The sequence below is a fragment of the Microcaecilia unicolor genome, chromosome 3 (genome assembly GCF_901765095.1).
Source record: "Microcaecilia unicolor chromosome 3, aMicUni1.1, whole genome shotgun sequence".
NCBI classification, from domain to species: domain Eukaryota; kingdom Metazoa; phylum Chordata; class Amphibia; order Gymnophiona; family Siphonopidae; genus Microcaecilia; species Microcaecilia unicolor.
In genome coordinates this window covers 354,478,304-354,491,666 of record NC_044033.1, presented here as the reverse complement: position 1 = coordinate 354,491,666, position 13,363 = coordinate 354,478,304, and the positions used below count along the sequence as shown (strand labels likewise).

Genomic DNA, 13,363 nt, shown 5'->3' with positions numbered 1-13,363 from the left:
TCAACATCCAGGCCGTGAGAGCCAGGGACTGAAGGTTGGGGTGCAGCAATGCTCCGTCGTTCTGCGAGATGAGAGTCGGAAAACACTCCAATCTCCACGGTTCTTCGGAGGACAACTCCAGAAGAAGAGGGAACCAGATCTGACGGGGCCAAAAGGGCGCTATCAGAATCATGGTGCCGTGGTCTTGCTTGAGCTTCAGTAAGGTCTTCCCCACCAAAGGTATGGGAGGATAAGCATACAGGAGGCCGGTCCCCCAATGGAGGAGAAAGGCATCCGACGCTAGCCTGCCGTGTGCCTATAGTCTGGAACAGAACAGAGGCAGCTTGTGGTTGGTCTGAGAGGCGAAAAGGTCCACCGAGGGGGTGCCCCACTCTCGGAAGATCTTGCGTACCACTCTGGAATGAAGCGACCACTTGTGCGGTTGCATGACTCTGCTCAGTCTGTCGGCCAGACTGTTGTTTACACCTGCCAGGTATGTGGCTTGGAGGAGCATGCCGAACTGGCAAGCCCAACGCCACATGCCGACGGCTTCCTGACACAAGGGGCGAGATCCGGTGCCCCCCTGCTTGTTGGTGTAATACATTGCAACCTGATTGTCTGTCTGAATTTGAACAATTTGGTAGGACAGTCGATCTCTGAAAGCCTTCAGTGCGTTCCAGATCGCTCGGAGCTCCAGGAGGTTGATCTGCAGATCCTTTTCCTGGAGGGATCACAGACCCTGGGTGTGAAGCCCATCGACATGAGCTCCCCACCCCAGGCGAGATGCATCCGTCGTCAGCACTTTCGTGGGCTGCGGAATTTGGAATGGACGTCCCAGGGTCAAATTGGTCCGGATGGTCCACCAGAGCAGTGAAGTGCGGCAACTGGTGGACAGGCGGATGACATCTTCTAGATTCCCGGTGGCCTGAAACCACTGGGAAGCTAGGGTCCATTGAGCAGATCTCATGTGAAGACGAGCCATGGGAGTCACATGAACTGTGGAGGCCATATGACCCAGAAGTCTCAACAACTGCCGAGCTGTGACCTGCTGAGACGCTCTGGTCTGCGAAGCCAGGGACAGGAGGTTGTTGGCCCTCGCTTCGGGAAGGAAGGCCTGAGCCGTCTGGGTATTCAGCAGAGCTCCTATGAATTCCAGAGACTGTGTTGGCTGGAGATGGGACTTTGGGTAATTTATCACAAACCCCAGCAGCTCCAGAAGTTGAATAGTGCACTACATAGACCGGAGGGCTCCTGCCTCCGAGGTGCTCTTGACCAGCCAATCGTCGAGATATGGGAACACGTGCACTCCCAGCTTGCGTAGGTACGCCGCTACCACCACGAGACACTTTGTAAACACTCGTGGGCAGAGGCGAGCCCAAAGGGCAGCACACAATACTGAAAGTGCCGTGCGCCCAGGCGGAATCTGAGATACTGTCTGTGAGCTGGCAGTATCGGGATGTGAGTGTATGCGTCCTTTAAATCCAGGGAACATAGCCAATCGTTTTTCTGAATCATTGGCAGAAGGGTGCCCAAGGAAAGCATCCTGAACTTTTCTTTGACCAGGAATTTGTTCAGGCCTCTCAGGTCTAGGATGGGACGCATCCCCCCTGTTTTCTTTTCCACAAGGAAGTACCTGGAATAGAATCCCTGCCCTTCTTGCCCGGGTGGTACGGGCTCGACCGCATTGGCGCTGAGAAGGGCGGAGGAGTTCCTCTGCAAGTACCTGCTTGTGATGGGAGCTGAAGGATTGAGCTCCCGGAGGACAATTTGGTGGCAGGGAGGCCAAATTCAGGGCGTATCCGCACTGCACTATTTGGAGAACCCACTGGTCGGAGGTTATGAGAGGCCACCTTTGGTGAAAAAATTTTAACCTCCCTCCGACCGGCAGATCGTCCGGTACGGACACTTTGAGGGCGGCTATGTTCCCGTGGATCCAGTCAAAAGCCCGTCCCCGGCTTTTGCTGTGGAGACACAGGGGGCTGCTTAGGCGCACACTGTTGACGAGAACGAGCGCGCTGGGGCTGTTCCTGTGCCTGACGAGGCCTTCGGGCCGGCTGGGTGTACCTACGCTTTGCAAAAGAATAGGGCACAGCCTGCCGGGCCCGGGAAAAACGTCCACCTGCTGAGGTGGGTGCTGAGGCGCCCGGTGGGAGAGCTTGTCGAGAGCAGTTTCCCGCTGATGCAGTTGGTCCACCAGCTGCTCGACCTTCTCACCAAAAATATTATCCCCCCGGCAAGGGACGTCGGCCAGTCTCTGCTGGGTGCGGTTGTCCAGGTCAGAGGCACGCAGCCATGAGAGCCTGCGCATCACTATACCTTGGGCCGCAGCACGAGATTGCCACGTCACAGGTGTCATAGATACCCCTGGACAGGAACTTTCTGCACGCCTTCAGCTGCCTGACCACCTCCTGATAAGGCCTGGACTGCTCCGGCGGGAGCTTATCGACCAGGTCCGCCAGTTGCTTCACATTGTTCCGCATGTGGATGCTCGTATAGAGCTGGTACGACTGGATGCGGGTCACGAGCATGGAGGATTGGTAGGCCTTCTTCCCAAACGAGTCCAGAGTGCGAGACTCCCGCCCCGGGGGGCGCCGAGGCGGTATCCCTCGAACTCCGTGCCCTCTTGAGAGCAGAATCCACAACCGCCGAGTCATGGGGCAATTGGGGCGCATTAACTCTGGGTCCGAGTGGATTCTGTACTGGGACTCTGCTTTCTTGGGAATGATGGGATTAGATTGTGGTCTCATCCAGTTCCGAAGCAGTGTCTCTTTGAGGACATTGTGCAACGGCACAGTGGAGGACTCTCTAGGTGGTGATGGATAGTCGAGGACCTCGAGCATCTCAGCCCTCGGCTCATCCACAGAGACCACGGGGAAGGGAATGCAAAATAGACATGTCCCTTACAAAGGAGGCAAAGGAGAGGCTCTCAGGAGGCGAGAGCTTCCTCTCTGGTGAAGGCGTGGGGTCCGAGGGAAGACCCGCAGACTCCTCTGAGGAGAAATATCTGGGGTCTTCCTCTTCCCCCCACGAGGCCTCTTCCTCGGTATCGGACATAAGCTCATGTAGCTGAGTCCTTAACCGGGCCCGGCTCGACGTCGAGGCACCGAGGCCTCGTGTCGTCAGAGCGGTGGACTCCCGCGCCGGCGGGGACGAAGCTCCCTCCATCGACGTCGACGGGGACTCCACCTGCGTGGCGGTCGAGACCGGCGGCGGTGTCGACGGCCTCGGCACCGGGCTAGAGCTCGCCGGCGCAGCACCCCCCCGGCGCCGGGCACAGCCTGGCGCATCAGCCCTTCCAGGATCCCCGGAAAGATGGCTCGGAGGCACTCATCCAGGCCCGCTGCCGGGAAAGAACGGGGGCCGGTAGAGGTGTTGGTGCCGGAAGCTGCTCGGGTCCAGGAGACTGCACCGAAGTGCTGGGACCCTGACGCGTCGGTACCTCCACTACCGAAGGGGATCTCTCCTCTCGACGCGGACGCTTCTGGCGTCGACTCCTCGCCGGTACCGAGAGCCGGATGCATCGAAGGCGGACCGATGACGGTGCTTCTTAGATTTCTTGCGGTGCCCGTCATCGGGCCAGGTGGAATGGAGGAGGAGGAGGTCGATCCCCCTCGGTCTCGAGGACCGGGTCAGACAGGGAGTGAGGGAGTGACCGGGGCCGATTGCCCACGCGGCTCTAGCCCCTACCCTCACCGGAGGACCGGGCGGGCCGACGGGACCCTGTGCTCCTGGGGTCGATGCCATCGGTGCCGATTTCGCGGGCATCGATACCGGTACCGAAGAACCGGCCGTCGATACCGATGCCGTCGAGGTCGACGTCGAGGGGCCGGCGCAAGTTTCCGAAAAGACGGTCCCGTAGAACTTGCCTCGCAACCTGAGTCCGTTTTCCGGAGACCAAGACACAAAAGAGCACGACTTGATATTGTGCTCCGGCCCGATGGCACTGGAGGACACCAAGCGTGGGTGTCAGTCTGCGAGATAGGCCGGCCGCACCGACACACTTCTTAAATCCACTCGGGACCTTCGAGGACATCGACGGAAAAATCGCGTCGGCGAAATTAAAGTCGTCGATGGTGGCGGTAAATCACACCTCAAAAAATAAATCGGCCCGCACGGCCACAAGGCCGCAACGCGACGCCCCCCGCTAGAAAACGAGGGAAAACAAGCGCGTTCACACTTTTTTTTTTTTTTTTTTGAAGAAAAAGAAGGCCGGAACGCGCCTAGAAACAAACAAAAAAAACTAAGAAATTCGCGAAAACGCGACGGTTTTTCGGGCTGAACAAGAGAGAGCGGCGACGCACGACTCTCTCCAGCGGCAGAAAAAACAAGACTGGTGGGAACGGTCGCGGCACGGGTGGGAAGACGGCCCTGCGTGCGGACCGCCCCGCAAAACTTCTTACGGTTGGTGGGGGCTGCCGCGGACGTCACCCAGTCGTGAGAACAAGCAGCCTGCTTGTCCTCGGAGAATAGCAGTTTCCTAACTGATGGTTTAATTTAACAAACTTAGTGCCCTGTTCACTAGCTGTGCTGTAGGCGTGCAAACATTTTAGTGCGTGCTAACAATAGGGATACCCAAAGGAATACAATAAATATCTCTATCGTTAGCGCGCACTAAAAGGTTTATGCATCTACAGCGCGGCTTAGTGAACAGGGCCCTTAGAGGCCCTTTTACTAAGCTTAGTGTGTGATTACTGCACGCTAAATTCTGCATGTCCTACTTTATAAATATGGGCCACGTGTCACATAGCTTATGATAATGTTTGTTAGCATGTGCTAAGCTTTAGTAAAAGAGTCTCTTAGTTTGCCCGACATTTGAAATATGAATGTAAGTAAGGTTTTCAAATAACCCCCTCTTATCATAAATTCTTAATGATACTAGACTGCTAGACATGACTTCAGAAACTTTGGTCACTTTGAGGGAAAAGCATCAGAGAATTAATTGCTGTTATCTGTGGCATTTAACTAGGTAATGGAAAATTAAATATCCACCTGCAGAACTGGATAAAATGACATCCATCTATAGCAAAACCTAGCACATTTGCTACAAGATAGTTTCTATGATCTTAGAAAGAGCAGCCACTGGGACATAGGTAGCTCATATGCCAGCACCAGAGCCTGAGACAGAAGTCTAAGGGCCCCTGTTTACTAAACCACGTATAGGCATGCTAGTATCTTTAATGCACGTAAACACGTACACGCACTACCCGTGTAGGCACCTACAATATCCCTATAGGCGCCTACATGGTTAATGCACACGCTAATTGTAGGTGTGTTAAAAATGCTAACACAAGGGGGCGCTGATGAGCCTCGAGAAGCATGGCAGCCTGATCTCACAGCTCCCGTCTTTTTTCTGCAGAAACCTGAGTTTACCTTCTCTTAGGACTCCTTTCTTCGTCTTTAGTTGCTGGATATACAATAACTTCTCCGGAACTTATGCTGGTCGATATTCCAAGACAGATCCGAACACAATTCCACTTCCAGCGTCTAAAGACATAAACACGACCCTCGCTCACCCACCAAGATGGGCGACGGAACCGGAATCTGAAATCTCACTAAACAGTATAATGGGAGAGCTTCTCTCTATTAAAAATCTCCTTCAAGACAATCAAACTCTGTCGGATATAAAAGAAGAAATATCATGGAGATTCAACTCCACAATGCTATAAGATGATAAATTTGTTCAATACATCAAAAACAAAATTCTAGAATACTATGAATTTAATCCTATTGGAGACTATAAAGCTTTCATATGGTGGGATGCGTTCAAAGCCAATATAAGAGGTCACATTATTAGCTTTTTGGCTGGGGAAAAATCGTGAACCGTAAAAAGGATCTATCAGACAAAATCTCGAATATTAAAAACTTAGGAAAACAGATTTCTGGTTGTTAATGACCCAGCCACTCTCCTCACCTTACAAACAATGAAATATGACCTTAATACTGATCTCTCTAAAGAAGCTCTAGAAGTGATACATCTTCAATAATCTACCTTATAAGCAGAAAATAATAAAGCAAGTCACCTTTTAGCTCAATATCTTAAAGCTAGACTGGAATAGGACTAGAATATCTCAAATCATTGATTCCACAGGTATCACACACACTAGTGACAATGATATTGCTCAACAATTCCAAAGCTATTATAAGCAACTTTATGATTCAAAAATCCAATTTCCAAGACTCCTTCCAACAGTTTGTAAACGATTTTCAACATCCTATGGTCACCTCTTCTCAGAACTCTATACTGGATAACCCTTTCTCTCTACAAGAAATATTAGATGCTATTAAATCTCTTCCCAAAGGGAAACCCCCGGAAATGATGGCTTTACTGCCAAAGTTTTGCAGATCTACCGATTCCTAAATTGAATATTATTTATAAATCGTTAATCTCCGATAATCATCAAACTGGTTCCTTTTTTTCATTCCACTATAATTGTTTATTCCAAAACCTGATAGAGATTCAACTAATGTTGCCAATTATCACCCTATTTCATTAATTAATATAGATAACAAAATATATGCAAAAGTCCTAGCTCTACACTTACAAAATGTTTCTCCTTGATATTATACAAAGAGATCAGAATTGTTTTACTCCTAATAGGCTTCCTAATGATAACAAGACTCTTCTGGAATATTCTCACATAACAGAAAATATCAAGAAACCCTTTGTTGCTGTTTCACTTGATGCTGAAAAAAGCATTTGATAGAATCCGGAATGGCCTTATCTTTTCCAATGTTTTACACTAGTTTAATTTTAGTCCGTTTTTTATTAAGATGGTTCAACTTCTCTATAGTAACCAGTAGCTTCAATTGCAGTTAATGGTTCTTTACCCATTTCTTCAATCTCAATAGAGGTACCAAACGGGGTGCCCATTATCTCCTTTGCTTTTTAATATTACTCTGGAACCCCCTAACTCTTGCAATTAGAGCTAACTCCAGCATAACTGGGATCTCCTCTGATAACGAAGTATATAAACTCGCCATATATGCTTACGATATATTAGTGTATACCACACCAAATTCTCTCCATCACTGCTGGAGGTAATAGATTCCTTTTCTCCACTTTCAGGATACAAAATCAACTGAATCAAATCAGCAGTTATGCCTTTGAACTCCTTTGTTTCAAAACATCAGATATCACATTTACCATTCTCCTGGGAACCCAACAAAATTAAATACCTCAGTATATGGTATTCCAACTCAATTGACAAGTCAATGACTCAGATTAGGGGTCATATTCTCTCCTTAACTACTTTGATTCTAAATACTTGGTCCCCTCTATATCTCACCTGATTGGGGCAGAAATGAAGCTATTAAGATGGTTCTAGCTCCAAAATTAAATGACATCTTCAGTGTGATCCCCTTTTCTTTTACAAACTCCTTATACAAAGTACCTGATTCCTTATTAAACAAATTTATGTGGAAACAAAAACCTCCCCGTATAGCTCTGAATAAACTCAAATAGCGAAAAGATAAGGGAGGTCTTAACATTCCTGATTTCAAAAATAATATGGCCTTTAGATTGGAACAATCTCTATTTTGGTTCCAAAAGATTCATCTCTAGATACTCCTAGATGACTCACATTTGAAGCCTCTCTGGTTCAATCTTGTCCACTTCATCTTCTCCCTTTTATGGATAGGTATCCATATACTAGACCTCTACGTTTATTAAGACTTCAGCATGTGTTATTAATGAGTTAAAACAGGTCTTAACCTTAAGACTGATACTTTAGAAGATACATCAATATGGTATAACTCAATTTTTAATTTTACTCCATTATCTCACTATGAATATGAATGGGGGGGGAAAGGGTATATGGTCTTTATCTCAATTATATTATCTGGTAATTTACTGTCTATGCAAGCTATCTCATTATTATACCACATCATAGACTCTGAGTTATGGAAACATATCTCATCTTACATTTCCTCATTCCAAGCATCCAACTCTCTTTCTCCAACCTCTTCTACATTTTATTCCTTTGTCAAAGCATAATCTTGGGAGAAAAAAAGCCTGAACGATCTACAAAAACCTACAAGAATGAACAATACAAATGAAACTCTAACAGAACTAGCCTGGGAACAGGAACTTGACTTATCATCATCAAATTTTGATTGGTGTGCTTTCTGGACTAATAACTCTTCATCCTATAAAGTCTTGCAGCTATATCTCAATCCTCCTTTTTTATTATGCATCATGCTTATTTGACCCCTTTATGCTTGGCTAAGATTCCAAGAAATCAATCCTCCTCGAATTAATGGTCATGTCTGCTATACTGGTGACTTGTCTCATATGATTTTCTCTGTAAAATGTAAGAGCATATTGGAATCTAATAGGGTCTCGTATTCTCCTTATATTCCATTTACCTATGAACCTCACCATCAATTACAAATTGTAATCCTGCGCTCATCTCATCCTGACATTAATCTTCTAATCTCTGAAATGAAACCATTTGATTCAATGTTAGCTGTAGTTTCTCAGCTTATAATTTGTAATAGGAAAAATAACCCTAATCTATGCTTTAATGAATGGTGGAGCTATATAGGTATAATCAGAAAATATGAAACATTATTAGCCTATAAACTTTATAGGGTCAAAACGGCCTCTAAGATCTGGGCTTCCTCTTGACTCTTTTTGTCTTCAAACTCAAATTGAGTATCAGGGTGACCTCTGAAGTTTTTTTTTCCTTTTATGTAGTCTTCTCTTTTCCAAGATACTAAACAGGGTAATGCATTTGTATGTGCTGATTATTATTGAAGCCATTGTTAATTGTTTTATCTTCTTACACGTTAAGTTGTGATTTCTTTCTTTGTAATTGAAAAATCTCCTAATGAAAATATGCAAACAAAAAACGCTAGCACGCTTTAGTAAACAGGGCCCTAAGTAGGGGGGCAACTGAAACTTTTTTTTTTCAGTTTCAGCCAAAGCTTGTCTAAAAGCTTTTGGCTGAAGCTGAAACTCATCAACTGGTTCTGCCAAAACCGAAAATTCAAGTTTCATTATGTGAATTTGAAGGTCAAACACAAGCTGTGTTATTCATTTTGCATAATAATAACCTGTTCTGCTTCTACCTACAAGTTTTTCATCTTATTTTTATTTAATTGCATTATGCTAAAAAAAGAGCATTATTCTCTTAGTATACATTAGTAACTAACCATGTTAGTTTCTTATTTTGTTTTGCTTTTATATTCGCTCTTGCATGCTATAATGCAGACTTTATTTGATGATTTGCCTTTAGTTTTATTTCACAGTATTTTATTTGTCCCGTTTGCAAATGGCTGCTTTTTTGAGATTTTTTTTTCATTTATACCATCTTTCTAAATGCTGCATTAAAAAAAATTATAAAGCCAGAAAGCCAGGGCAAAAAATTAGACGTAAAACTGTTACAAAATCAAGTGTACTGGAAGAGTTACATGTTCCTCTTTTGGTTCTGGATCTTTTATATGGTTAACCCAATCAACTAGGGTCAGTGATACACATTTTTATAAGTATCGATTTCTATTATGAGTGCAGCACCTGTAAATCTTCTCTAAATCATGTGTCCCTCAACGATCAGCATCTTGTCCTCCTAGCCCTAAGTCTGCTCATTATGAGTCAACCGGTGTAGTGCTTTCGACTTTCTTTCTTTCACCTCATATGGTTGTTTAGCTGCAGTAGCAACACAGTTACATTGAAACTGGTTGAAACTTAATCCAGAAAAATTTTAAAGCCATGTGGCTTATAGACAGATATTGGTACCCACTATGCATCTAGGATTTTAGGAAATACATTGTCATTATCATCTTTCTTTGAGATTTTAGGGGTATTTTTTACTTCCAAATTACTTTTAAATTAAAAAACCTCTACAGCAGTGAAAGCCTGCTTCTTAATACTACTAAAAATTAGAGCTATTAAATTCCTACAATGGAAGGCTCTTCAGGACCCTATTGTTTTCATTAGTGATTAACCACAAAGACTACTGCAATGCAGAATACAACAGTATTACCGCGACCACTCATGCCATTTGCAACTAAAACAGAATATAGTGATGAAGTTAATTTCAGGTTCCAGTAGATACAATCATGTTACACCATTATTTGAAGAGTACCATCGGTTACCAATTTAGCTATCAGATCAAATTTACGGTATTAGTATTGGCCTACAAAGCACTTCTATAGTGACTCTCCTTGTTATTTGAATGATCTATGTATCCCTTTACACACCTCATGGGACACTACAGTCATTGACATAAAATCAATTTAAAACTTCTGTCTCCTAACATGACCAGATTAGATGTTACACGAGAATTTGCTTTCTTTTATCTTGCTCCAGCACTTTAGAACACCTTACCCCAATATTCTAGGGAGATGAATTAAGTTTCAACAAATTTGAAGTGGGGCTCAAAACTTATTGCTTCATTAAGGTATTTGAATTGTAGGGGTCTGGATTCGACTGATGGGTTATTGGGGGAAAACTGATGGACCAGAAACAAGGCTACTGTTTTATTTGGTTTTGTTTTGTTGTTAATATATGCTTTGTTTATATTTGGCTTATATTTGTATCTTAATTTTTTTTTTGCACAGATTGATTAATTGTAATATATTTGTAGCTATTTTTATTTATTGCTGGATGTAAACCACTTTAATTTTCTGAAAGGTGGTTATAGCTAATGATGTAATAAACATACAAGTTTATCTCATACATAGTCATTGTGGATATATTGAAAATTAGACTGGTTATTGTATTCCAAGGTCTGAATTGAGAACACCTGGTCTAGAATAGGGAAGTAGTACCAAAGGACTGTGTCGGTTATAAGAGTTCTGAATAGCACCTAAATGTACAGTTCATGGTAAAATAATAGACATGGATAAAAATAAACAAAAATATACCTACTTTTACTCTCCTGATAGCCATAAGCATGGCCATAAGGTCAAGACAGGCTGCCGTACATTTCTCAGGTCCCAGCCTTTCAAACTGCAGTCAACTGCAACAGTCACCAACAAGTTCTGCAAGCCAGAAAGACAAAACACAAGTAGTTTTTCCTTGTATTCTCATCTAGTTGACTTTGAGGGGCATAATCGAAAGGATACCCAAGTTTTGCTGAGGACATCCTCGCAAAACGTCCCGGTGGAGGGGCAGAGAAACCCGTATTATCGAAACAAGATGGATGTCCATCTTTCAATTCGATAATACGGTCGGGGATGCCCAAATATTGGCATTAGGTCGTCCATACAGATGGTCGTCTCTAGACTTGGTCGTTTCTGAGTTTCGGCTATAATGGAAACCAAGGACGCCCATCTCAGAAACGACAAATGGCACAGCCCTTTTGGTCGTGGGAGGAGCCAGCATTCGTAGTGCACTGGTCCCCCTGACATCCAGGACACCAACCGGGCCCCATAGGGGGCACTGCAGTGGACTTCATAAATTGCTCCCAGGTACATAGCTCCCTTACTGTGTGTGGCTGAGCCCCCCAACCCCCCCCCCCCCCCACCAAACCCACTACCCACAACTGTACACCACTACCATAGCCCTTACGGGTGAAGGGGGGTGCCTAGATGTGGGTACAGTGGGTTTCTGGTGGGTTTGAAGGGCACACATTTACCACCACAAGTGTAACAGGGGGGCATGGCCTGGGTCCGCCTGCCTGAAGTGCACTGCACCTACTAAAACTGCTCCAGGGCCCTGCATACTGCTGTCATGGACCTGAGTATGACATTTGAGGCTGGCATAGAGGCTGGCACAAAATATTTTTAAAGATGTTTTTTGAGGGTGACCTCTGGGGGAGTAAGGGGAAGTGATCCCCGATTCTCTCCGGTGGTCATCTGGTCAGTTCGGGCACCTTTTTGTGGCTTGGTCGTAAGAAAACAGTACCAGGTAAAGTCGTCCAAGTGCTCGTCAGGGACGTCCTTTTTTTCCATTATGGGTCAAGGACGCTCATATGTTAGGCACAACCAAGTCCCGCCTTCACTACGCCTCCAATATGCCCCTGTGAACTTGGTCATCCCCGCGACGGAAAGCAGTTGGGGATGCCCAAAATAGGCTTTCGATTATGCTGATTTGGGCAACCTGTGAGAAGGACGCCCATCTTCCAATTTGTTTCGAAAGATGGACGTCCTTCTCTTTCGAAAAATCGCCTGATAGGTTGGTTTGGTGGTTGTGAAGAATTTTCTGCTGTGATATTACCTCTGCAGTACAATAATGAGCTAGAACTAGAAACCTAATTAAATCTTGATTACACTTAAAAATGCTCCAGTGTCGCACAGAATAACTTTTTAAATTAAGCATATCCCTTTTTTGGGAGGAGGAGGTCGTTCCTCCTTCCTTCTCAAACAGAACCAGTACAAAGCTTTTCATGCCTGAGCCTTCTTACTTTGCAAAGGCTTTGTAGATTGTTTCTGTTAAAAGTCAGCCCACATTTTTTTTTGTTACATTTGTTACCCTGCGCTTTCCCACTAATCGCAGGCTCCAAAGTGGCTTCACATCGGAAGCAATGGAGGTTTAGTGACTTGTCCAGAGTCCCAAGGAGCTGCGCCTGAAGTGGAGGAATTGCGTACTACTCCAGTTCCTCAGGACCAAGTCACACCACCCTAACCACTAGGCCACTCCTCCACACCCCCCTAATTCTTGGTCTATGTGATTGTAGCAACGTCCTGAGGCTGAGGTCGTCAAGTACCAAAGCTCCTCCTGCAACCTTGCAATATGTCACAGTCCGCACATGTTTTAACAACCTTGAATAGTTTTGTGTCATCTGCAAATTTAATCACCCCCTCACTTGTTCCGATTTCCATATAATTATAAATATGTTAAACAGGAAAGGAACAGAAAGAGAGCTGATTAGTATGCATTTGCTGTCATTGCGCTGGGAGCAGGTGGGCTTGTTGTCTTCACGTGTTCATTGGCTCTCAGCGTTCTGCAGTAGCAAATGGGGTGCTAGTCCAGCGCTAACGGCATTTGCTTTTGAGCATCAGGGCATTACTGTTAAATCCTGGAAGGACTGTTGGCTGTTGGTTAACAGAATGGTTTCACCGCCCCCCCGCCCCCATGGGTCATTTCCCTTTGACAGACTTACTTTTACTGTCCCTCATTCAAATATCTGGGTGTCATATTGGATTCAGAGCTTCACTTTTTTCCTCAGATTTTCTGCCACATTTAAAACCAGATTTTCTTGATCTATGATGGTTTTACAATCAGTTTGTAACTATTTAGAAACTGGCACCCTACACATACTCTTTTTTGCATTTATTAATACTTGCTATGCTTATTTTAACATTGTTTCTGCAGGTATAACCAAATTTAACTTGAAGAGATTACAGACATTACAAACCACTGCTGCAAGAATACTGGTCACGTGAACGCAAAGATCTTGTTATCCCACTTTTGAAATGGTTAACTTCCAATTGAATATAT

At 45.0% G+C, this 13,363-nt stretch overlaps 1 protein-coding gene across 1 annotated transcript in view; it reads right to left on the bottom strand.

Annotated features, from left to right (window-relative positions):
- Positions 1-13,363, bottom strand: part of PEX7 (peroxisomal biogenesis factor 7) — a 295,842-nt gene that overhangs the window by 96,816 nt on the left and 185,663 nt on the right. The window contains 2 exon segments of the mRNA XM_030198517.1: positions 10,850-10,890; positions 10,893-10,962. Coding sequence (XP_030054377.1) covers positions 10,850-10,890; positions 10,893-10,962 — 111 coding nt within the window.